The 25455-nt window shown below is 36.0% G+C and overlaps 1 protein-coding gene across 1 annotated transcript in view; it reads left to right on the top strand.

Annotated features, from left to right (window-relative positions):
* The window catches only part of LOC118206145 (2-Hydroxyacid oxidase 1-like), a 43486-nt gene extending 19500 nt beyond the window's left edge, over positions 1–23986 (top strand). Inside the window, exons 4-8 of the mRNA XM_085812500.1 lie at positions 1129–1260; positions 7295–7446; positions 10768–11026; positions 23807–23925; positions 23973–23986. Of these exons, the coding sequence (XP_085668626.1) occupies positions 1129–1260; positions 7295–7446; positions 10768–11026; positions 23807–23925; positions 23973–23986 (676 nt within the window). The remainder of the gene's footprint in view (positions 1–1128; positions 1261–7294; positions 7447–10767; positions 11027–23806; positions 23926–23972) is intronic.
* The last annotated feature ends 1469 nt before the right edge of the window (positions 23987–25455 follow it).

Here is a 25455-nt window from a genome sequence, read left to right as displayed (position 1 = left end):
GAGATCCTTTTATGAGAGCGTAAATACTGCCCCCATTGTTCTTCCTAGGTATATATTTTTAGGTAATTGCTAGCTGGTCCATGAAAAGTGATTTATGAAGAAAGCAAAAATTGAATATCCGGAAAATTGAATTATTTGAAACAAAAACAACAGATTTAAATCTTCTGAAGAATTTTATGGAAAAATTGGCCACCTTTTGAATATATTGAAGAAGCAAGCTTAGCCAAGGAATTATCTCATCTTATGGTATAATGACTCTAGATATAGTTTCACTGCTGAAGAAAGAAAATAAAATCCCTATATAAATTAATTTGTTCGTAGGGAATATAATTTCTTTCTAATTTACAAGCGAAATTTTTACACTTAATGAACAAAAAAGCTATTAAAATTCTGCAAGTTATATAAACATATTGTTAACAATATTACACGAATAGTAATTTTTATACTTTTACATATGAAACTTGAGGGAATAACTAAAACTTACATACAAAACGTACTACTAAAATTTATGATTATTTCATTTTCAAACTCTGTATTAATTTATTACTAAAACAATTCGGAACCAAATTGCTTAGAAAATTCAGTGGCTGTAGGAAACGTGCGTTTAAAATAAAAATATTACTTAAAACATAATATTTATTGATATCAATCATTAATAAAGCAAAGAAATAGAAGTTACACCCCAAATCTTAATTCTTCCACCTACTTGTACCTATTTTAGTTCTTTCCCTATTCTACCTAATCTATTTGTTGCCATATTCAAATCTCTACTATTTTGGTTAACGAATTCTTTTTAATGTCTAATGAGATACAGAAGTACTGATAATAACTTCACAAATTGTTGCTAACTATTAATTTAAACAATAATTCAATTCTAATATCAATTGAACAGTCGCTGTATTTCTAATATTAGTGGAGTTCTAATATATGTTCCCTTAAATTCTAAATTGATATTTGTTTATTTTCAATTTTAAAATCTATTTTAATACTAACTGTTTAAAATCCAATAATGTATTGTGTAAAATGCCGTTGATATTTAGATAATTTATTGTTCATATAAATACATACGTTTAAAATAGAATTGAGCTATTTACGAATTTAATTTATTTGATGGGAAACAAATTTCAGTATTGATCGCCTGCCGCTAGATGTTTTAGACCGTTGCGGACCTGCTTTGCTTGAGCCAGAAGCTAGAAATTATTTCCTGGGAGTATCAGGGAGGGGAATTACATACAAAGAAAACATGGAAGCCTACAGAAGGTAAGATTCCAAAAGTTTATTAAACGTAATAAAATATTGTCCTGAGAAATTATTTAATGCAGATTTTAGTGACACTAGTGACTATTTCTAAATAGCACTACAATGGTGTTTAAAAACTTTATGTTTCTATGATGCATCAAAATAATGTTGACGGAATGCTGGTGAGGCTGGTACCACAGCACTTGGCATTATTAACTCTTTGAAAACCGAAGTCTTCGCTAACCTGTATGTTAAAATACCAAACCGCCCGAAATGGTTTTCGAGAATCACAACAATTTCCTCCCATCCCCATCCATTAACGCACAAAGAAGAGTGAAGATTTCAAACGACATTCTTTCTACTTCTAACAAATAAAAATAAGAAACCACAAATAAATCCTTTTAGGGCAAGCTGTCTGCAGTAAACTGATACAATGCATTTGGGGAAACTGCACCTACTGCATATCTTAGGGAAGGGAAGAAAACGACATCGGAATTTCGGCCGTTTGGGGCGGTTATGGTCGTGTGAATGAAAGGCCGTCTGGACCGTTATGGTCTTCAAAGAGTTAAACTACACTAATTAAAGGAATCACTAGTATTTCCACTATTATTCCTAAGATCTCATTTTTTATTTTTATGCAACTTTATGTTGTGAGGTTTTATCTATTTATTTTGAGCTAATAGTTAATTTTAAGTTCAGTTACTTTTCCATCACTCTCTTTTCGTTCCCGCTTTTCATGCCAGAATGTAAATGAAATAGAGATAGTTTATTCAGATTGAGGGGGAAAGAAGAGCTATTTAAGAAAGGGGCTGGGAAGTTAAATTTAGACCGTGTTCAGCTTATTTCAGGCCACCCTGTACCGTGACTATTAGCGATTTAATTCTGCTGCCTGCTTTGAGCACTTCTAGCCATTCGGCTTGTCTCGTCGGTTTTCTATAAATCAGAGCCTTTCCTGCGCGTTTAAATTATCCTGTGAGCCCTTAGGCTAATATATTACAATTAATTTAGTTCAACATTAATTTAAGCCAGAAGTGTTTCTCTTGTGTAAACCCAAGTTGGATCATTGTTACTTTTTTTGTATTCAAATAAAAGAGCTATTTTCACCCTGCTTCGGACTCTCTCCCTCTGTAGTTTAAGACAAGAGGATTAGTCCTCTGTAGTCTTTCTAAATCTCACTAGTTTATGCTACCAAAGAAAGTGAGACTCTACAGTGCTTTCAAAAATCAAACTTTTCCTAAATTAACTATGCAGTACCCAACTAAGAGTCTACCATTGAATTACAGTGATGAAAAATCAAGGTTATCAAACTTTCTAAGAAAAATAAATAGTGTTGTTTGCCAACTGTCTAAGAGGGTCATTATAAAAAAAGGGGAATACATATACAATGAGTTTAATGAGTTCAGTTGGTATAATTTGAAAAAATATTTAATATTTTTTCATAATAATAAAATAAAAGTATTTTGATTCCACTAAGTTAATCATTCGTTCCAGTACAACGATTCGAGATCTTTAGATGCAACAGAAATTATAAGTTATAATGAACATAGCAGTTCATTGTACAATTCCTATAATATAGGAACTACTCCTAACTACGATTAACAAAATACTGGAATGAAGAATTTTTAAGCATTTTATCTTTCAGTGCATTAAAAGATGTTACTACTTCAGTGCATTAAAAGATGTTATGTGTTGCTTTATATACAGAACATAAAATAAAGAGCAGGTTGTTTCGTTCTTTTAGATCTTTTATATAGCACACTGGTGTCCAAAAGTTAAGCATAAATTGTAAAATGCGAAAAACATGGAGTAAATATTCGTAAAATTATACCAAATTTCTTGCGGATAGTAATTGGGTGAAGAAGAAACATTGGGTTTATGCAAAACTTTTCAGTCGACTACGTTCTGCGCGAAACACCTGCGCATGTCGGAACGCAGAGAAACCGATTCACGCAGCATAGGCAGTTCAGACAAGTTTCGGGCAACTGCTGTGCGAAAGAACGTTGTTAACCATCAAACAAGGTGAATGATGGCACAAAGACGCCAATTGGAGATGCTTGCGAAAGAAAGAATCGTTGGAATGCTGGAATCCGGACGATCACAAACCGAAGTGTCTCGAATTCTGAATCTGAACCAGTCTATGATCTCAAGACTGTGGCACATCCTTTTCTCTTGAAATATGGAAGAGCACATGAGCATTAACCTAAATATGGAAAACCCTGTCAGCCTGAATGAAAAAAAAAATATTTCTTAATGTGATTTCTTAAGGAAACTGTACCGAATTATTTTTACATTGTTATATGTAAAGTTACATAGTTAAGCTTGAAATTAATGCTTCCATAAAATTTTATATTTTAGAACTCTGACTTAAGTGCACTTTTACATACAGAAACACCCGTTTTAAACCTTTATGTATATAATCAAAGACTGAAAACAAATTATTTCATGATCTACTTGCATTATTACATGGTCATTTTAAATGTTTGCCAAGGAATATTTTTTATTTACATTTTACATTTTCATTGTTTAATTAATGATCAGTAACAAGGCTGACATACGTAATTCTTTTATTAAAACGTTGAAAATATTTAGATGCAAAATATAATTTCCACTTTAAATATTTTAATAATTATTTACAGTTTTTTTTTCAACAAAACTTGTAATAAATAAAATATTAAAAACGTAATATTCCGGGATTGATGTGCAATATTTCAGTTTCTGTTCAAAACTATCATAAACGCGACTTAGAAAAATATTCAATTTTTATTTGCAACATTTTGTAGAGACATTAGGTTATTTTTGAAGTAGGAAACATGAAAAAAGAGCAATGCCCTCGCCGGGTACTCGAACTTCTCGAGTACGCGCCAATTGTGCTGACAATTACACCACGAAGGCGTGCTAAGAAGACGGCAGAAATATCTTATAATTTAATTCATTTTAATGCTTAGTATAATAACGTTAATGCCTGTTAATAACACAAAACTCAATGAGTTAATTATGCCTGGTTATGACTAAATTATGCCTGGTTAATAACACAAAACATTATGGAAATAATAATGCAATGTAATTAAAATGAAGTATTAATATTTTTTCCTGTAATTATTTTACTTGAAAGAAACTAATGGTTGAAATAGGACGTTAACCATTAACTAACAACCATTTTTCATGCATAGCCAATGAAGAGAATATTGGAACCCTTAATTTAAACTACGTGATTAATTTATAGTGCTGTTTGTCTGTGGCATAACGGCAGAATACACTAATATTATAACTATATCTGGAATAAATATTTTGCAAAACTTCCAAACGCCACTTGTCAGTGATATGGTTTAGTAACAGAGCAATAAATGTTACATTAATTAAGAATTCAATCTCTATCAGTAATCCTTATAAAATTAACAAAGCGCATTTCAAATGTTAGTTTTAAAAGCTCTGCATTAAGATGTTGTTTGGTTTGGAAATTGCGAGTAAATCAACTCACTTGCATGTAAAATAAAAAAACATTTAGAGAGATTTATAGCTGAAAGCTAGGCTTATAAAAATAATACTTAACTAGCGGGCTACAGCCAAAGCAATGTTTATCAGCTCTATGTATTGAAAAACTGAAAATAAAATGAACTATTAATGTACTGTATACGAAGTTGCTAGCTGCGACCAAAGCAAAATTATTAAGTTCTGTGTAAACCTAAAAATAAAGCATGTAAAAATTATTTCAGTATGAATGAAGTCGTATACCACAATATATTCTAGTGTAGCTATTTTTTCTAAGCAGCAACCAATTTGTAAATAACATTTTTGTAGCCAGACCAGGAAGAAAAAAAAAAACTTTTGACATTTCACGTTAATACGTATGACATTATGATATAAGTTTGATGTAATATAACAACATTTTCTCTATCGATAAAAGAATTAAAATGGCATTAATATATTGTGCAAATTATAGTAACCTGAAACAAAAATTTGCCAACAGCTGCTATTTACTTAAAATGCTGATACTGGAATTATGAGTTAATGAAAAAATTTCGACATACAGTGAAGTCACATGCAATCGAGTGCTTTCTTCAATGTCAGAAGACAACTTTGTATAATAATGATATATTTAATGTTTGGCTATTTTTATTTCATATTTTGTAAAACTTACGAAATTTTTTTAACCAACTCTAGAATTTGAAAGCGAGCAGTGGCAACACATTTCTAAATAAAGCATATTTTTTTACTTACAAGCATATTTGTACGAGATTGTTGCCACTCGGAAAAATGAGGGCGCAAATTAGCGTTTTTAGAGATTTTAAATAATATATCAGCTGGTTAACATCCCAGGAAGTTGAGAATGATCGAAAAGGCTTCAAGGTATTATGTCATTTACTACAAAACTGTTATGTCGAGTTTCTAGCTTCAGGTTTATTTCTAAATGCTGTGAACACCTTGAATGAATTCTGTGGATTCCATGCAAAATGACTGTAAAAGAATTTCTGCAATACAGAGTATCATGTCAACACTTTGTTATGGCTCCGAATAATCATCTGAAAGAATCTTTAATGTGGCGAATCTTGGACTTTTTAGAAGCAGGAAGGACAGTGATAAAAACGGTGAGATTTCAAGACAGTTTCTACGCATTGGGAAAGAGTTCAGAGCTCTGTAACTATCGTAAGGAGCCTGAAAACATTAAAAATGAATAACAATTCATTCTCAAGGTCGACATCTGGCAATAACTGCCCATTGTAACAGGAAATTCTAGTGCTCCTTAGTTAAATTAAGAGCATGCAGTCGCCTCTGGAAATGTTGTATCATGGTAAACTGTATACATAACTCTTAACAGAAAATGCATTTATTTCGGAAAACTAAGGGTATGAGTTTCGCCGTCTACGCAACAAAAGAGGAATCGGATTATCTGCTGCAAAGAACATCAGAATTTGAGTGAACATCAATGGTTTAGTGTTTTCGGCACGCTACCTTTTAAATTCGGAGTTTTGATAAAAAAAAAAAAAAAAAAAAAAAGAAGGTAGGCAGTCTAATTAAGCCTAGAGGAGTACATAAGTAAAATTTTGTGAAGATACCACTTATGGTTTTAATTCTGTGGGTGTGCCCAAAGTGGCACACTGATTGAATAGAGCTTCGAAAAGAGTGCTGAAAGGAGCATTGTTGTCAATGAACTGACAGATGAGATGCGGAGAAACAAAGAATACAGACTCTCAGTTGACCTAAATTATCGGTGAGTCCGACCTAGGCACAACTAAGGTTCGCCGTTTGATTTTAGGCAAGAATTCAAGGTAAAAATTTAAAACTAATATGGAATAAGGAGATTAGCATACAGCCAAAAAATAAAATTTCATTTTTTTTTCAAACAATTCCTTTTATACCCTAAAAAAGTCTGGAAGATTTCTTTGAAAAATGAGGGTCTTAAAAAACTAAACATGGCTAAAATATATGGACAGGTTTGAGTTGAGCTGCTATCTACTATAAATAAAGAAGGTTCAGAGTAACTTATAGTAAAACATAAATCATTTTTCATTCAATTTTTCTGTGCCTACAGAAGGAAATTTTTAGGTGTGTCCAGACCGGACACACTGTGCCGCAAAGGGTTAAGCATTTTGGGACGTTACCTTTATGATAATGCAGGTGTAATGGTATAGGGAAAAATAATGATCGACGGATATATGCCCCTATACGTTTTCAACTACGGATCTGTGATCGCTTAGAGATGTGAGGTAAGGTCTTCGAATCTTATGTAAATCTTTTCAAATGGATATGTGACTTAATATATATATTTATGGATGGCAATGCTTGCCCATATTAAGCAAACTATATTTTGATCTGTAAGTACAAGCGTTCCCTATTGTTATGTTAGACGTTTTAATAAAATAGTTTTCTTAACTTCTTTTGTGTACAATTACGTTACTCAGGTAAGAAGATAAGTAGACTTCTATAAGGAAAACGCTTAGCTCAGTTGGTGGCAAGTTCCTTTTACATTTATCACATGATTTTTTATCATTAGCTAATATTTATGCTTTGACTCTATTTCCGGCATACTTATACTGATATATGTTTACATTTCAAGGGTAAAAATTGTGCCGAAAGTGATGCAAGGTGTAGCAAACACCGAATTGGAAACGACCGTCTTTAGACGAACATTAGATTTTCCAATAGGTCTTTCTCCGATTGGCTTGCAGAGACTTGCACATTATTTTGGAGAAATAGCTACTGCGGCAGGTGAGAGAAATTCATTTAATAAAACATATTTTCAAAAACTTCAATTATAATATTAATGAACAACAGAAGATCATTAAAATATCGACTTTAGAATACTAGACAAATGAATTATTAAATGTGATTCAAGTAACCTGTTCAGTTCTGGAATAGGAAAATGCTAGGTATTTTAACGTTGCCATTTATGTTAGCAGTGCCACACTAAATATATTTCTGTATGGTAGTCGAAAAGCTGTAACTGATATATTTATAATTAAAACTTTGAAAATGTAGCTCGTTTTGTAATAAAAAATGAAGAGCTTTGCTAGGAAAGAAACCTTCGCTTTGTCAAACGGTATCGAGCAGACAATGAATCTTTCGTCACAACAGCGCATTAGAGAAATGCCCTTTTTTACTTCCTTGTACGTAGTAAAGGAACTATTGTAGTCACGAAAAATTTCTGGTATCCTACTTCAACGAAAATATCCATTTGACTACTGTGTGACATCTGTACGTACGGACAGAATAATGGACTCGTTTTCGCAAAACGTATTGAAAAATGGATTTAAAAGGGTTTCAAAAGAGATTTTTTTTGCGACATCTGTACGTACGTATGTATCCATTTTTTTGCTTTAAACTCGATTGAATTATGTTGTTAAGTTCCGGTTAAGGGTTTTAAGATTTTTGTTAATCTGCCTGCACCAGTTTAAAAGTTGTTAAAGTGCCATTAAGCCTAACCCAAATTCACTATTCTACTAAGAGTTTTCATATGCCGTTTGTTTACATATGAAAACTCTTAGTAGAATAGTGAACTAAGTCAGTTTCTGCACATTCGGTGTCTTTTTACTGAGTGGGACCCAAAGTAAACTTCCAGTTTTGTTCACCGAAAAATCCGTCTTCCTGTCCCGTTGGCCGAATGGCTTGTTTTTACGTAGAAACTCTCATTTTAATTGAGATTTATGTAAAGAGTAGTTCAAGGTTGACCGGGAATTTCGTACGTATAAATAATTGATGAATTGCCGGATCATGATGAAGCTTGCAGGTGACGTAATGTATTCCTTATCGCGTAACTAACGCCCGGCATGACGTATTTGGCGCATTCAGCGTCGCAACGAACATGGCGACAAGCATTGTGTCTGTGGCTGTGGAGCAGCCGTGTACAATCCAATTTTTTGTGAAGGAGAAAGTTAAACCAGCTGAGATTTTCAGAAAATTGCAAACACAGTATGGTGAACAAATGATGTCACGGACAAGAGTGTACGAATGGTGTGAACAGTTTCGCGAAGGACGAGAGCTGGTGACAAATGGAGCGCATGGACACATTCGCCCGACTTTTGTAGAACCAATGAATACCCTACGAGTTGAGCAAATGATTCTTAAGAACCGGCAAGTGAAAGTGCAGGATATTGCTGCTGAGGTAAATATCAGTGTCGGGAATGTTGAGACAATCATTCACGTTCTCAAAATCTGTACAAGTTGAGTTCCCCACCAGCTGGCATTTGATCAGAAGTGGTCACGCATGACGGTCTGCGAACAGTTTCTGAATCAGTTTCGAGTCAAAGGTGATGAATGGTTGCAATCCATCATCACGTGCGATGAAGCATGGTTGCACAATGAAACCCCATAGACCAAATAAAGCAGCGTGGATTGGCAGCATAAAGGTTCCCCTCTGCCCAAAAGCAAAACACAGTCGTCCGCTGGAAAGATTATGGCAAGTGTCTTCTGGAACATGAAGGTTGTTATCCATGGGGAATTTCTGGACAAAGGGAGCACGATAAATATACAGTATTACCAGTTTACACTGTTGATACACAGTATTACACTGTTAATATATAGTATTACACTGTTGAACGGTCCTGTACGAAATTCAATTCGCAAGAAAAGACCTGGGATGTTGCCTGGAAATGTCATTCTTCTTCATGAAAACGCCCGACCTAACACGGCCAATGTGACAACAACAACTCTGGCAGAAATGCGCTGAGAAATTCTGCCCTATTCACCCCGTCAGTTCAGATTTATCCCCCAGTGATTATCATTTGTTTGCACCCCTTAAAGGCTATCTGGGAGGAAAGAAATTCACGACAGATGAAGCACTACGGAACGATGTCCTCCAGATTCTACGACAACAATGAAGTTCTTTCTACGCCAAAGGTATCAGGGAGCTGCCACAAAAATGCCAACAGCGCCTCGATACTCAAGGAGAAAACTTTGAAAAGCTAACATAGTTTGGTGCTTCTTCTTATATCTGTTTTCTCGGAAGAAATAAAATTCCCGGTCAACATTGAACGACCCTTTACCTTGCCGCGACGTGAGAACTGAATTAATTGGAAGAGAAAGATATCTCTAATGAAATTCGAGGAAATGAGTTTAAAAGAAATACAGCCAAAATGTGTATAATCTGATGCTCGTACAAGGAAGTCATGGGTTGTCCACATCAGATTCTTTTTAACATATGATCTTGATATATATCCAAAGGCGAGTTAGAGAGATTAGACTACCCTTAATACAGTACGGGTATCTTAAATAAATTAAATAAATAAAACGAAATTCGCCTCTTACCTTTAACACGAATGAACAGGACGAGCGTGATTGACAAGAATCCTTGAAACCGCGCTATGCTATTATCCAAAGTCCTGCATCAGATCTTGAAATACCTGATTTTCATTGTATCCAATAGTTCACAGCAAGATATGAGCAGGGTTCAAAATTTTAAGCGAATTTTCTTATTAAATCCTACAATAGAATCAAAGAACTGAAAAAAAAAATAAAATTAGTACCTTTAGCTCTGTGTTCAATATTAAACTGCGGAAATGATACTGTTTTTCTCATCGGCAGTGAATCAGGTTTTAATAGCTTTTAAGGTATTTTCTCCCTTCTTTCTGCATGCCTTGTGGTTTAGTGTTAGCACATTCGGCGCGTATTTGAGAGGTCCAGGTTCGAGTCTCGGTGAAGACATTGTTCAGTTTTCATGTCTCCAGCATCAAAATATCCTCATGTCTCTACAGTGGCACCCGAACCAAAAGGTGGTGGATGATAATTCTTCACCACCAGTATTAAGTTCGATTAAGTTCCCTAATCCCCAGTCTCCCTTTAAAAGGGGAATGTATAAGGTATTTTTCCTCTCCTTTTTGTGTGCTTTCGTAGTGTAAGGGTAGCCCACTCGGCGCGTAGTCGAGAGGTCTAGGTTCGAGTACTTTCGGTGAAAGCATTGCTCGTTTTTCATAGCTCCTACTTCAAAATATCCTAATGTCTATACAAACTTACTTGTGCAGTGTTAAAGCATGAAATGCATAAATATTTCGTTGTATTCATGTTTAACTGATGATGACTTTTTACGGCTTGTAGGTGTTACGGATTTAAGGACGGTTATGATTATAAGCAGTTATACCTCTATTTCCATTGAAGACCTGGAAGGAATAATCCAAGATTCTAAATCTCAGTATTGGATGCAGCTCTACATGTTCAAGAAGAGAGAAATAACTAGAGATCTCATCCAGAAAGCTGTTAAGGCTGGTGTTAGTGCTTTCGTCTTGACTGTAGATACACCAGTTCTTCCTACTCTGACTTGCAATGCTGGAAAAGGATTGGAAGATTTAGGGGTTAGGTAAGATGAAGAACCGTTTCAAAAGACGGTAACATTTTCTTGTTTGTTTGTTGAATAATAATTATGAGTCTTTATTTTTCTTTTCACTTTCTTATGTTTATGCTTTCATCTTTGCAAAAGTTGCTACATGCAGTACTTTTATTCGCTATGTTAAAGTAAAGAGTAACATTTAATTCTGCCGCTCAACCGGATTAGTGGTCAGCGTCGCTGACTGCCGTGCCGAAGGTCCCGGGCTTGAATCCTTAGAAGGCGTGGATATTTGTAAATGCATAATGTCCGTCCGGCATAGGGCACTCTAAGTATGCGGGGAGCCGAAAGTCCTCTCGAGGGGTTGGTGGCAGAGGAAGAGTGGTGGAAAACCCTCAAACCCGTCCCCCCATTAAAATTGGGAGCAGAACTGAGCTAAATCGCACTGTCACCTATATGCCGCTCAAGGCTGTTGCCAACGACAGGCGCACACTTACGCTCCTTACCAGAAGCGATTTCGTGGACTTCGGCTGACTATAGGTCAGACAAGTGAGCATTAGCAACAATAACAACAAAATTTAATTCTGTGTACTTCAGGTACTTGATTATCAGGTTAAAAAGTGCTCAGAGTTTATTGGAATTTTGAATTAATATCGAGCTTGTAGATAAATTTCGTATTACAATATAAGTAAAGAGTGAATAAATACAAATATTAATATCTTATGCAAGCAGAGGTTAAATTCGCACCTGTGCTTGCGTAAAAAACATAAAATTCCGTCAATTCATTGGAGGCGACAAAAAAATAAATATTTTTTTTTTAATTTAAAAAATAAATTTAATTGTTTATAATAGGTTACCCGTCTTCTTTGCATACCTTCGTAGTGTAGTGGTAAGCACGCTCAACGCGTATTCGAGAGGCCCGTGGTTCGAGTCCTGGCGAAGTTGATGCTCATTTTTCATCTCTTCTGTTTTCAAAAAATACCTGATGTCTCTAGAATGCCCTTAGGGTGTAAGGGTGGCAGGAACGGTTGATAATTAAAAGGATACGTACAACTGCAGATTGTATGTTATCAATTTAAAATTAGTTAAATTTCAATTTTTTGCCTATTAAATTTGAACTTTTTTTAAAGCAATAATATTATAGAAAAGTCGTTTGTTCGTTAAATAAACTTTACATTGAAATGAACAACTTAAACACATTTCCTATAATAATTTTAAATATGTTGTTTAAAGTTAATGCCAAAGATGACTCAGCATCCTACACAAATTGTAGTTAGTAAAATGATGACTGAAAACACATTCGATAATAACAGACATGTTGTGAAGGAAAAAACTGAATATAAGTGAAAACAAATAAGTTTGTTAACAGAATCTTCCTTTGATACTTTGACGTCGAAAGAAAATATAAAAATGTATTTACTATTTTACCTAAATTTTGGTAAAATTATTCCAGGGATTATGCACAACACATTTTAATGGCAAAAAAAAATCTATAAGTATGAAACATGATTCTATAGTGAGATTTTTTTAAAATCAAAGTATGAAAAGCGGGTTTTAAAGCTATGTCTGCATTAAAAAATCAACATATTTATATTCTTTTCCCACACTTTTTTTTTATTAGTTCAAAGGGGGCTTTATCGCTGAAGGACTATTGTTTTCGTTTTGGCATTTTGGTCCAATCACTTTAAGCTGCGTGTCATTTTTCAAACTGTTACCACCAAATGTTAGAGCCCTGCATTATATTTAAAGAAATTAAATAATGAAGAATCTGCATAAATATATGTATATTTCTTGCATTGTGATAAAACAACGGTACCTAGAGCCAACCAATTTTGAATAACGTAATCCTACTGCGAATATGGGCATGTGGAAGCCCAAATTTGAAATTTGGAGTTTGTTTTATGATCGCTTTCATATTTTGTAAAACTTTAACGAATTTTTGAGTAACAAACTCAACGATTTCGAAGCGAGCAATGGCAACACTTTTACGGGGAAAGAAAAACCTTTTTATCTCCTGTCCGCGGAACTGAGTATCGGAAATTCTAAAGATATACTCATTTTAAAATTATCTGGCGACATTGCTGTTAAACTGAATTTTATGGTTTAAGTGCAAGGAACATGATATTTAATAAACAAAGGTGAACACAAAACGTTAAAAAAACGCCTCTTTGGGCGTAATTTAAAATCTGAAACTTTTCAGATTTTTTGTTTATTGTATGTTAACGCCAATCTGTAAAATAGCTAATCGTTTGCGCAATTAAAGTGGTTATATTTGTATTGCTTAATATGGCAACGCTATGTTGCTTCGATAATGTAGCTTATAAAAGCTCTAGTCGTTCGTATATTTTCCTGCTTCATGGGAAGCAAAATTTGAAAGGTTAAATAAAAATATTAAAAATGTTAAATGAGGTTTGTACACTCATGTCCATAAATTAAGGATAATTCGGAGTCACGCGGAAATCGAACTCTAAAATAAATATATCACCTGTAAAATCACTACACACATCTTCAGGAATCATATGCGAATTTCAGGAAGTAACCAGATGACACCGAAGGTACGTCACTATGTCGAAAGTGCAAGAGAGTGATATATAAGGAATACAGGCAAAGAAGTAAAATTGTTCGCAGGCGCTTTATAAGCATTTCAGTGCAATAACCGAATAGTTATGACACAAAGAACGCATTTGGATGATTTTTTACGTGGTACAATTATCGGCCGTCTGGAATGTAGGCGTACCCAACTGGAAGTATCAGACGAACTTGGAATTGCCGAGAGTGTCATCTCGAGGCGTTGGCAAAGATTCCAAAATGATGGTAATGTGAGTAGACGTTACAGCACAGGTCGCTCCAGAGTTACAACGCCGAATGAGGACCGGTATTTGGCAGTTACTGCCAAAAGAAACAGACGGAGCACAGACTCAGACCTGTCTCGTCGGCTCTATTTAGCCACTGGTACGACAATTTCAAGGCAGAGCGTTTACAGACGCTTAGGACAGATTGGTCTATATGCTCGTAGACCTGTCAGATTCGTTCCACTTACTTATCAGATGCCTTCACTGTCGCCTGCGGTTAGCCTGGAGTAGAGAGTATGCATTGTGGACACTGCAACAGTAGGCTTGTGTGATGTTTTTCGACGAGTCCAGGTTTAGCTTGCAGTCTGATTCTCGCCGGACTTTCATATGGAGAGCTCCAGGTACCCGTTACCACCAAGAAAACATCATTGAACGACACCGTTACGGTGGTGCAGGAGTGCCTCGTTTGGGATGGAATTATTTTGTGTTCCAGAATTGACCTGCATGTTCAAATTTGAACCATGACAAGCCAAATCTATCGGGACGTCATTCTGGAACAGCATTTACGTTTGTTTCGGGGCGCCATGAGCGCACAATTTGTGTTTATGGATGACAACGCCCGTCCTCACCATGCAAACATCGTAAGCGAATGCCTTCAATAGGAGGATATCACCCGTATGTACTGGGCAGGTTTCTCACCGGACTTGAATCCAGTAGAGCATGTGTGGGACCTGCTTGGCCGACGAGTTGCAACCCGTCAACTTCTTCCTGCATGTCTACCGGAACTTCAGAGAGCATTTCTTTTTGAGTGGTGAATTATCCCCCAAGATCTGATCGATAATTTGATACTCAGCATGCCTAGGCGTTGTTCGGACTGTATTGCATCGTCTGGGAGACATACAATGTATTAACAATCATACCAGCCATGTAATATTCGTTTTTTGTAAATAGGTGTTTTCTGCAATTTGCTCCAGGGAGAAAAAATCGCTAATTGTTTTAATAATATCAAACATATAGCAGCTTTTTTTGCTCTTTACCTTTTGCTTAATAAATGAGCTTTACAAATAAGTCAAATGTGTTTTGCTTCTAACTCTCTCTTAGCCTGATTTTGCATTATCCTTAATTTATGGACATGAGTGTATTTTAAATTTATATTATAGTCCACTTGGAAATAATTTATCAATGTATAAAAACAAAAAAAGATTTTAATTTTAATTTTCAATTTCTAATATTATAGATTTAAATAAACACATAAACCTAGTTTCCTTTGTTTTTGTTCTTAGAGAACTTTAAAATACAATTTGGTGTAATAGGAAAAGATGAGGACGGCCAAATAAACAAACAAAATAAGAACTGAAAGAAAGTTATTACTGCCTTATAAAATGTTTTAAGAACCATATTAAATAATATTAAGGTAACGTTAATTTTTATTTATGGCATATCCCCACCAAGCGACAGTAACATCAGATCAGGTCGCTAATACCAGAATAAGCCGGGAAAATTCAAATCGTGGCAAGTGGAGCTAGATTGCGCTTGTCATTGGCAAGAACCTTGAGCACTATATATTATCAGGGTCAATGTTCCTTCTTACCTTCTTCGGGAACATACAAGGACCTGACTCGGAACAGAGAGCTTACTAAAGCTATGTTCACTAATTGTGGTAAGTAGACAGGATACAGACGAAGGGTATACAAAAACCCTTTATTTTTCTCTATATACAATAACTTCCGTACTTCGGAATACGCTGACCCGCCACTTGGGGTCTAACGTAAAAGTATAAAAAATAAAACTAAACTCTAATTTAACTTTATAATAATAAACGTGGAAGATTGGCCTTATATTAACTGGAAGCGTATGTAGTACAGAGACTGTGAACACTACAATACGTTTAAATTTATCAAGAGGATTAAAACCTCTGGCCTGGAAGGCAACAAGCAACTGCGTAACTTCTAAGGTAAGCGGCCTGCTTCGAACTCACTGCTTCCTCTCTCTCGCTTGGCAAAAAGCCACAACTTAAATACTTGGAGTTCGCCAGACAACTTTGCATAAAAACCTTAACGCTTATAATTCTGGCCGGAAGTAGAAAATAAGAAGTGATAGTAAAGATTTAAAATAAAAATAAACGTTAGTAAAACTTAAGATCCTTACATACTTCCCGCCAGAGTTAATTAGTTTGAAACTGAGGTCTAAAACGACCTTGTTGAAAACTTTTAGCTCTAGAATCTAACGCGAGGCCAATCTTTTACAAACATACTTCGCTAGAAACTAGAAATTTAAAAGAAAGAAATTTTTTTTTAATAGCAGCTCCCAGGATATACAACAATTTTTTTTCATCTGTACTGCATCTAAACAGGATCTTTTATTCAATTCTGGTTCCTTCCAGAGATCTGGAAGGAAAACTAGTTTAATGAAATGTTACACAATGAAATGGCAAGTAACATATACAATTATACTTCTCTTAACATTCTTATTTCATTCATGACTATTTTAATTATCTCTCCTCGTGCTCTCTGACATGTGTTGTAAAAGAACACCAAACACGAATGTGTTTCTGTCTACGTGTTCCACACTTCCTCCTACAATCAAAACACTAACGTTAATTAAGACACTAACGTGTTAAAATTCAACATAACAAGACCTCTTAACACACCCTAATTTCAACTCTAAACCCTGACGTACTATTCTGAAAGTGTCTAACTCTAAAGTGTAGCGTCAGAGAGCCTAACTACATCATTCAACCTTTAACACATATTCGCCATGCTTTAGTCTTTTTACAGTCACACAAATAAATAAAATTTTAACATTACTTTCACTTTTACCATATCACGGTATTTCTTAACATTTAAAATAACATTTCACATTGTATATAAGAACATATTAACATGCCGTTAATTTTACACATTTGGAAACATACATTAGTAGTACATTGTTAACTTCTATTCTTTTCAAAGCAAGTGCCAATTCTTTCTACATTGAAATACTACATTTCGAAAAGTCTTTCAGACTAAAACTTCTCTCTTGCTAGAATGTTTTAAATAAAATTTATACAATAACTTTTTTTTTCAATATTTAAGTCTTTACACAACGCTATTATACATCAACTTTAGTTTTACGCGCGAGTAATTGAAAAACATAATATCAAAATCGGTAACAACTCATTTCTCGCCCTTTTGGCGATAAAGGTAGACCTCGCATGAGGTAAAACTTCTTGAAATCTGCCACTTGCAGTAAGAATGAAAGATTAACTTAAGTTTGCAAAGTAACATAAAATTTTACTTATCTTTGTGATATTCGGACATCCTTTTCTGGGCCCAGTCTTTAAAGGTATTGCAGATAGTTGTGTGATTTATCCTCCTTCTTGTACGGGCTCGCCCTTCAGTGCCTTCCTCTGGAAGCTTCCTTTTTTCACCAGTTCGGTCACCCTTGAATACCTTCTTTTTCTCCTCTGCTTGTGGTCTTGGCCGTTTGATGGCAGCTGGTCTTGGCGGAACCGGGAAACTTCTGTCGTGTTCCTGCTTGGATCTCGTTGTTGGCCGTTCAAATTTTCCTTGTAACTTTTCCTCCGCCGCTGATGGCCCTTCCGCAGTTCGGCTACATTTACTGCGGAGAGTCCTGTCGGATGAGTCGATCTTCCGTTTCAGAGCCGGGTTATAGTTGCCGTCATTTCTCCTGGTCCTCTTCACATACGTCGTCCTTCTCCCTTCTTCATTCTGCGGGTGTTCGTGAACTCTCTTTTCTGGACGGTGGAACGGCTTCTTTTTCTTGCTCCCTTCAATTTTTCCGCGGGGCAATTTTCTTTTCACTTGCTCCTGCCTCTTATTGGCTTGCCCTTGTACTTGTCGTTTTTCCACCTCTGGAGCTTGTGCCTGCGGTGCCGGATCCTGCAAAAGATCTGAAAATATTTGCATTTTATTACGATCGAAGTAGGGCTTGATTTGATCAATGTTTGCGGAACAGGTTTCACCATTTCTGGCTTTTAACACTACTACAGCGTGAGTTATTTTTTCTATAACATATGGTCCTTCAAATCGTGGAAAAAATTTGGCAGTTTTATCTTCTGGTGCTGAAGAAAGTGAATGCTTAATTTTTCAAACTTCATCCCCTACTTTATAACTTACTCCCCGTCGTTTCAAATCATAATAGAGCTTCTGTTTTCTTTGTGCTACTTCCGTATTCTTTTTTGCTTCTTTTATTAGTTTTTCTATATCACCCATTTTAAATTCTGGGGCTCTTTGTTGCACATAAAATAATTTATCTAACGGTGTTATAATCTTTCTGCCTAGAAATAACTCAGCAGGAGTTTTGCCCGTTGTATCATGTTTTGCGGTCCTAAGGGCGAAAGCAAATTCATTGACATAGTTATCCCAGCTTTTATGAAAATTTTTAACATAACTACGGAAAATTTTCACTATATTTCTATTGACCCGTTCCGATATATTTGATTGCGGCCGATACGGGACCATTTTTAAATGACGTATGCCCAGTTTTTGGCACATGTCTTCAAATATATTACTTACAAATTGAGGACCATTATCCGATATAACTTTTAGGGGCGCCCCGTATTTTAAAATATATTTATTTAAAATAGAATCAGTAACTAATTTCGCGGAGGCTCGTTTTAAGGGAACAATTTCGGTCCATTTACTAAAATGATCAACCATAACAAGGATATAGCGACTTTTATTTAACTGACGTTTTGGGAAAGGGCCCAATAAATCGATGCCAATTATTTCATTTGGAAATTCGGATTTAATACTATTTAGAAACCCGGCCGGGCGGAAATTAATATAATTAACTGCTTGACATGTTGGGCAGGACTGGACATACGCCCTTGTTAACTTTTGCAGTTCAGGAAAGTAGACTGCCTCGCGTACGCGTTGGAAAGTTTTTCGAATACCAGCATGAGAAGCTAAAGGGCTGTCATGGAGCTCCTGCAGGATATTTAATCTAAGACTAGCTGGGATAGCAGGTCGAAATTCGTTGTTGGAATTCGTAGTTTTTGTATAGAATAATAGACCATCTATTAGTTCGTAATGGGCCGCCCTATTTCTTATCGCCACAATATCTTGGTGGCTAAAATTTTCAGGATCCTTCAAATACTCATGAATGCTTCCAAACTCAGGATCCTTACCCAGTTCAGTTATTATAGTTTCTCGGGAATTTATTGTACATGCTGTAAGCATTGCCACCTTTACGGTATTTCCTTGTTCGTCTATTTTAATTCTTGATAGGGCATCTGCTACGATATTTTCCTTTCCAGGGGTATGCTTAATTACCAGATTATATTCTTGCAGCTTGAGTGCCCATCTTATTAACCTGGGGGATAAATTTTTCCCTGAGTACAATCTAGTTACCGCCGCATGATCAGAGTACACTGTTATCGGCGCCTTTCCAAAATAGACTCGGAACTTTTGCACTGCTAACAAAACTGCAAGTGCCTCTCTCTCGGTCGCGGAATAGTTTCTTTGTGTTTGATTTAAAGTTCGGCTAAAAAATGCCACGGGCTGCTGATTTTGCGAAAGTACCGCTCCTACCGCATAATCCGAAGCATCCGCTGAAATTTCTAAATTCTCATCCTTTTCAGGAAATTTCAACACAGGGGCTTGCGTTAATGCTTGTTTTAATTTTTCGAAAGCACTATTAGCTTCGGCCGTGCACGAGAATCTTGCCTTTTTCCTTTTTAATTTTAACAATGGCTCAGCAATAGCTGCAAAATTTTTTATAAAGGACCTATAATATGAACAAAGTCCTAGAAAAGAAGAGAGCTTCTTTGCCGTGTTTGGAGTCGGATACTTTTGTACAGCGATTATTTTTGATTCATCTGTCTCGATCCCTTTTTGAGATATTTTGTAACCTAAATATTTTAATTCAGGGGCTGCAAATTTGCACTTTTCGACATTAACTTTTAGACCGGCCTCATTTATTAAAGAAAACACCTGTCTTAAATCCTGTACATGTTGGTCGAGATTATCACTAGTAATAATGATATCGTCTAAATAGATAAATGTGGACTTTCTAAGAACAGGTCTTAACACAATGTCCATGCATCGCTGAAATGTTGCCGGGGCCCCTGAAAGGCCAAACGGCATACGCAAAAATGCATAAGTGCCAGACTTGGTTATAAAAGCAGTCTTGGGCACGTCCTCAGGCCTCACCCCTATTTGAAAATAACCAGTCGTTAAGTCTAAAGTCGTCATAAATTTGGTTGATTTTATGTTCCTTAGAATTTCTTCTATAATCGGTAACGGATATACCGGATATTTAGTTATGGAGTTTAATTTACGGTAATCAATAGCGAATCTCCATCTTTTTGGATGCGTCAAAGGATAGTCATTATTTTTCTTACATAAAACCACCGGGCTAGCATAACTACTTGAGATGGGCGCTATGATCTTTTTACGTAGCATATCGGTAATATGCCATTCTATAATTTTTTCCTTATTCTTATCATACCGGTATGGTTTTTGACGAACTGGCATTGCATCTCCGGTGTCAATACTATGGTTAGTAACCTGAGTAAATCCTGGAATATCACTAAATAACGAAGCAAATTCACTTACCACTTGTCGGATTCTTCCTTGCTCGTCATTAGGGAAGTGATCAAGTTTTAACATCCGCGGTTCAGCGTTTTCTGTACGAACTGGTTTCATTGTCAGCTTAAGGGACGCTTCATTAAAATCCAGCGTAGCCTGTGCTTCTGAAAGAAAATCTATTCCTAAAATTAAATGTGCTTGCAGATTCTTTACTATAAAAAACATCACCTTTACTTGTTCGTCCTTAATACGGATATACAAAGGTACTTTACCTACGCACTTACATTTTTCTCCTTGCGCCGCTAACACTGTCATATTATCCGCATTATATATGCGGTATTTGCGAAAATACTTCCTAAAAAAATGTTCTGCCACACAGGAACACTGCGCGCCGGTATCCAGGAGTGCGGTGGCTGGGATATTTTTCACCAACACTTCAATCTTCGGAAGAGTCAAATTTTTCACCATTACTGTATTTAACTTGTAGGAAGAGGGGTTTTCGTGGCCTTCGGATTTCCGCACCCTCCCGTCAGCAGAAATCCGTTTTAGTTTAAATTATTTTTCATTTACGTGCTTTCCTTCTTTTTCTCCTGGCCTTGAGACTTTTTTCCTGGGTTGCTATTGAACTGTCGACGTTCGCCGGCTGTTTCTGAATGCTCGGGTTTCCTTGCCCACTGATTCGCTTTGCCTCCGTAGCCGTGTGTTTGAGTTTGCTGTAGTCTTGGCGTACCAAATTGGTTTCGCTGTTGATATTGGCGTCTTCTTTTGACGTCCGCCGTTCTTCTACTTTCAAACTGGATTGCTAGCTCAAATAACGTTTCCAGTGTAGTCGGATTTCTTAATTCAATAAAGTCTTGCACTTGGGACAGTAACCTCGGCAAAATCACTTGAATTATTTCAGGATCCGGACGGTTTCCATACAAGAGCTTGAAAACGTGAATTTTTCTTAAAATAAAGCTCGAGAGGTTTTCGATTCTTTGTTGATATATACTGAAAAGTTCCGTTTCTAATTTTGCACGATCCCTTACAACAGTGAAGGCTTTTAGTAGGGCAGTCTTGAAATTTTCGTAAGTATATGTGGGACTTCCTGCTTGACCCAAGAGACTTCTGCCTATACATTTGAACCAGTTAAGCGCTTGGCCCCTCAAAGCGCTGGTAGCTAAGGTAACTTTTTGAAACTCGTGCACGGAGTAGAGCATGAAGTGGTCATCCAATTTTTCCAAAAAACTGGTTACCGGTGAGTTTTCCTTAAATGTTGCTTCTGGTTTCATCGATGCGCGCATGGTCTGGACGATGTAACCAAATCCTTCCAGGACGGCAGCTGGCATTTCTGGATTCTGAGCCGTTTCTGCAGGCAGCACAGGTTCTTCTTGAAACTCGGCCATGGTTATTCTTCTTCGTTGGGCGCCACTATCAGTGTCAATGTTCCTTCTTACCTTCTTCGGGAACATACAAGGACCTGACTCGGGACAGAGAGCTTACTAAAGCTATGTTCACTAATTGTGGTAAGTAGACAGGATACAGATGAAGGGTATACAAAAACCCTTTATTTTTTTCTATATACAATAACTTCCGTACTTCGGAATACACTGACCCGCCACTTGGGGTCTAACGTAAAAGTATAAAAAATAAAACTAAACTCTAATTTAACTTTAGAATAATAAACGTGGACGATTGGCCTTATATTAACAGGAAGCGTATGTAGTACAGAGACTGTGAACACTACAATACGTTTAAATTTATCAAGAGGATTAAAACCTCTGGCCTGGAAGGCAACAAGCAACTGCGTAACTTCTAAGGTAAGCGGCCTGCTTCGAACTCACTGCTTCCTCTCTCTCGCTTGGCAAAAAGCCACAACTTAAATACTTGGAGTTCGCCAGACAACTTTGCATAAAAACCTTAACGCTTATAATTCTGGCCGGAAGTAGAAAATAAGAAGTGATAGTAAAGATTTAAAATAAAAGTAAACGTTAGTAAAACTTAAGATCCTTACAATATAACCCGGCGAAAGTCGCATCATGAAAAGTTACTAGTGTGAGCGCGTGGGGTATCACATACCCAATATTTACAATATGATAAAAATACTTTTATTTAGTTTTAAAACTGTTTTTCTTGTTCTCGCGTATTATAAACACGTGAGAAATAATTGGATTTCAAAAAATTAATTTCCAAAATATTCTTAGAGTGAAAATTAAGATAAATGAAAATAATAACAAAACAAACATCATGCCTCTACGTTTTATCGCATCTCTAATACACAAGACTTATTTTATTTCGTTACTCGTTGAACGAATTACATTCATGTGTTTTTGGCACAGAAATTTTTCACATTTTAAACATCGCATTCACGTTCTCTGTACTTAACTCGAGGGAAAAAAAAAAAAATATTCGTCACATCTTTTGTACTTGGTTGTTTCGAATTTCATATATTCGTTTGAATTATTCGTAGAAACTTCTGCTCTTTTCTTGCATGCAATACTTCAGTTTCTCGGTAAAGTATTAATCTCTGATCTTTGTTCAATACTTTTTTTATTAATTGTAATGCAAAGTCCCTCAAAAACAGATATTACTTCTGTTTCTGGTTGGTGGATTGGCAGTTGAATGAAATAAAATTCGAGCATTTATTGCAACAACATTCAGTGCAGAAAAGAAAATTACCATTGGCCAGCTCCTTCTTGTTCTGGTAATTGAATAACTAGCTGACATTTTATCCCCCGTATCCACTGCTCTTTTAGTCATATCATAAAAACATATAATTTCTGATGTTTTATTTTCTCCAGTAGTATCATCTATTGTATGATCGTTATATAATGTTGAAAGCATAAGAACAGTTTTTCCTTTTTATAGGAACATAAGAAATTAATGTTTTATGTTTTCGAAATCAAACAGTGTAGAAAATATTCCTATTTTCATCTTTAGTTTCCGAAATACAATATTCATAGTACCGAAAGTCATAGTTGAAAGTCAACCACAACTAGAAGCTCAGCTATTGAAAGCAGCAACAGAATTTCAGTTTCACAAGTTAGGAATATTCCAGTTTTTTGTAGAATGTGGGGTATGATAGCCCCCACGCGCTTTCCCGCGGAATAGCAGGTAACAGTACGACTTCCATGCTCAGTTCCGTCCCGCCTCCTATTTTGAAGGAGAGAGCACCCCAGAGCGATGGATCCGAGGGTTTCTCTCCCCTCTTCACCTAACACTAATTTCTCGAAAGGACTTTCGGCTCATCAGACAGTTAAAGTGCCCCCATGCCGTACAAATACTATACATTTGCAAACATCTATGGCTTTTCCGGAATTCAACCCGGCCCGTTCGGTACGGCAGTGAGCGTCACTAACGACTATCCCGATAAGGTGGTTGGGTATTTATTTAGATGGCTGTGTACTTAGTTTGTATTTATCAAAATATTTGATGAATTTCTCTATAAGACCTTTGTTATGAAAATGCTTTCAGTCTGCTTTCTTTAAATTTGAATATTTTCCTTGCAGTTTCGCAAACTTTTCCGATGAGAAAGAGCCAGCCTTAGAACCAAAATTGTTACCAAGTCACATTACATGGGTAACCAGACAAACAAAATTGCCAGTTGTCGTAAAAGGCATATACACAGGTAAGGGCTATTTTATGATGATTTTTTTGGAAATCCATACTTTTCAGGTTTTAGAAAATAGAAGGTTTCGTGCATGTTTCGGATATTTTAATATTTCAATTCTAAAAATACGGAGATTACTTTGTAACAGTTTTAATATACAGTTTTGCTCTTTGAACTTTAAAACGTGCAATAAACCCTGCTTAAAATATGTTATGCAAAATCACTCACCAAAGAATCACTTATCAAGAATACAACTCACATAACATTTTATGTAATATTTAAAGTGCGAAATATATAGGTTGTCCAAGTAGTTATCAAACTTAGTAGTTTATTAATAATATTAGCAATTACAAAGGAAGCGAGGCACTATGAATTCGAAACATTTTTTACTTATTATGTGCTCCGCCCTTAGGTACTACACGGGTATGCCCCGTGGAGGGCTTTTTAATGGAAATTGGCTTCTATCCACATTACACATAGGAAAAACGCAAATGCAGCCAGCCCGTTTGCCGGGTCTCGAACCCTGGAAAGAACCACCAGTGTTCAGCGGCTTTTACTGCTCGGCCGCTCGTGGGCCCATTCGAAACATTCAAGAGCATTTTAGGATTTGAGGAAATTTATGATTCATCTTAATTTCAGTGGAAATGGGAACATTTTCAAGTCTCTTTTAATAAAATGTCTTGCATCCCTCAGAAATCATGCACGTGAAAAAGCATTTTCTTTATATAAGTCGCTTGAATCATTTCGTAGGATTTTTGCGATTTTATTCAAACGCAAGTGACATCAATTTAGCTAAACTCTGTTCAACTTTTCAGTCCATGCTCAATTAGGTGTAGACATAACGTATCGCCTTTCTGTCTACCACAGAAATAAATAATCCAGCTCTGTAACGATGCGTCCTCAAAAGATGAAATTACAGATATTATGGCAGATGCAGATGCATGATTCGAAACTGTTTTGTCTACATACTACGACATCCATCTCTTTGCATTTAATTACTCCCCGAAATTTGCATGATTACTCAGGGTTGCAGCTGCCGTTTAACGGTGTTTAATCCTGATAAAACCAAAAACTTCGCTAACATGTATGCTAAAAGTATCAAAACGCCCAAAATGCCTTTCCAGATTCACAGCAATTTTCTCCCCTACCGTTCACTAACGCACAAAGAGGTGTGAAGATTCCAAATGTCACGGGCAACCTAAAGAAAAGAAACCACAACTATATCCTTTTAGAGCAAGCTGTCTGCAAAAAATTCATACAATGCGTTGGGAGAAACTGCACCTGCTACTGTATACCTTAGGGAGAGGGAAAAAACAACATCGCAATCTCGGCCATTTCGGGTGGTGGTGGTCGTTTGAATGAAAGGCTGTCTCGGGCGTTTTGGTCTTCAAAGATTTAAGCACCCGGGTGCTTGGGCCCAGTGTCGTATCGTGAATTGAACGATTAAAATTTCGAAATGATATAGTTAATAATCCGTTAAGAAATAAAATAACAAATTGACATTATTGAAATTTTTCTTTTAAATAATATTATGAATGTTAATTAATT

Source organism: Stegodyphus dumicola, chromosome 3, assembly GCF_044657685.1.
Source record: "Stegodyphus dumicola isolate Sdum_Otavi_A_Nest chromosome 3, ASM4465768v1".
NCBI lineage: Eukaryota > Metazoa > Arthropoda > Arachnida > Araneae > Eresidae > Stegodyphus > Stegodyphus dumicola.
Note: the sequence above shows the minus strand (reverse complement) of the source record. Positions and strands in the feature narration are given on the sequence as shown.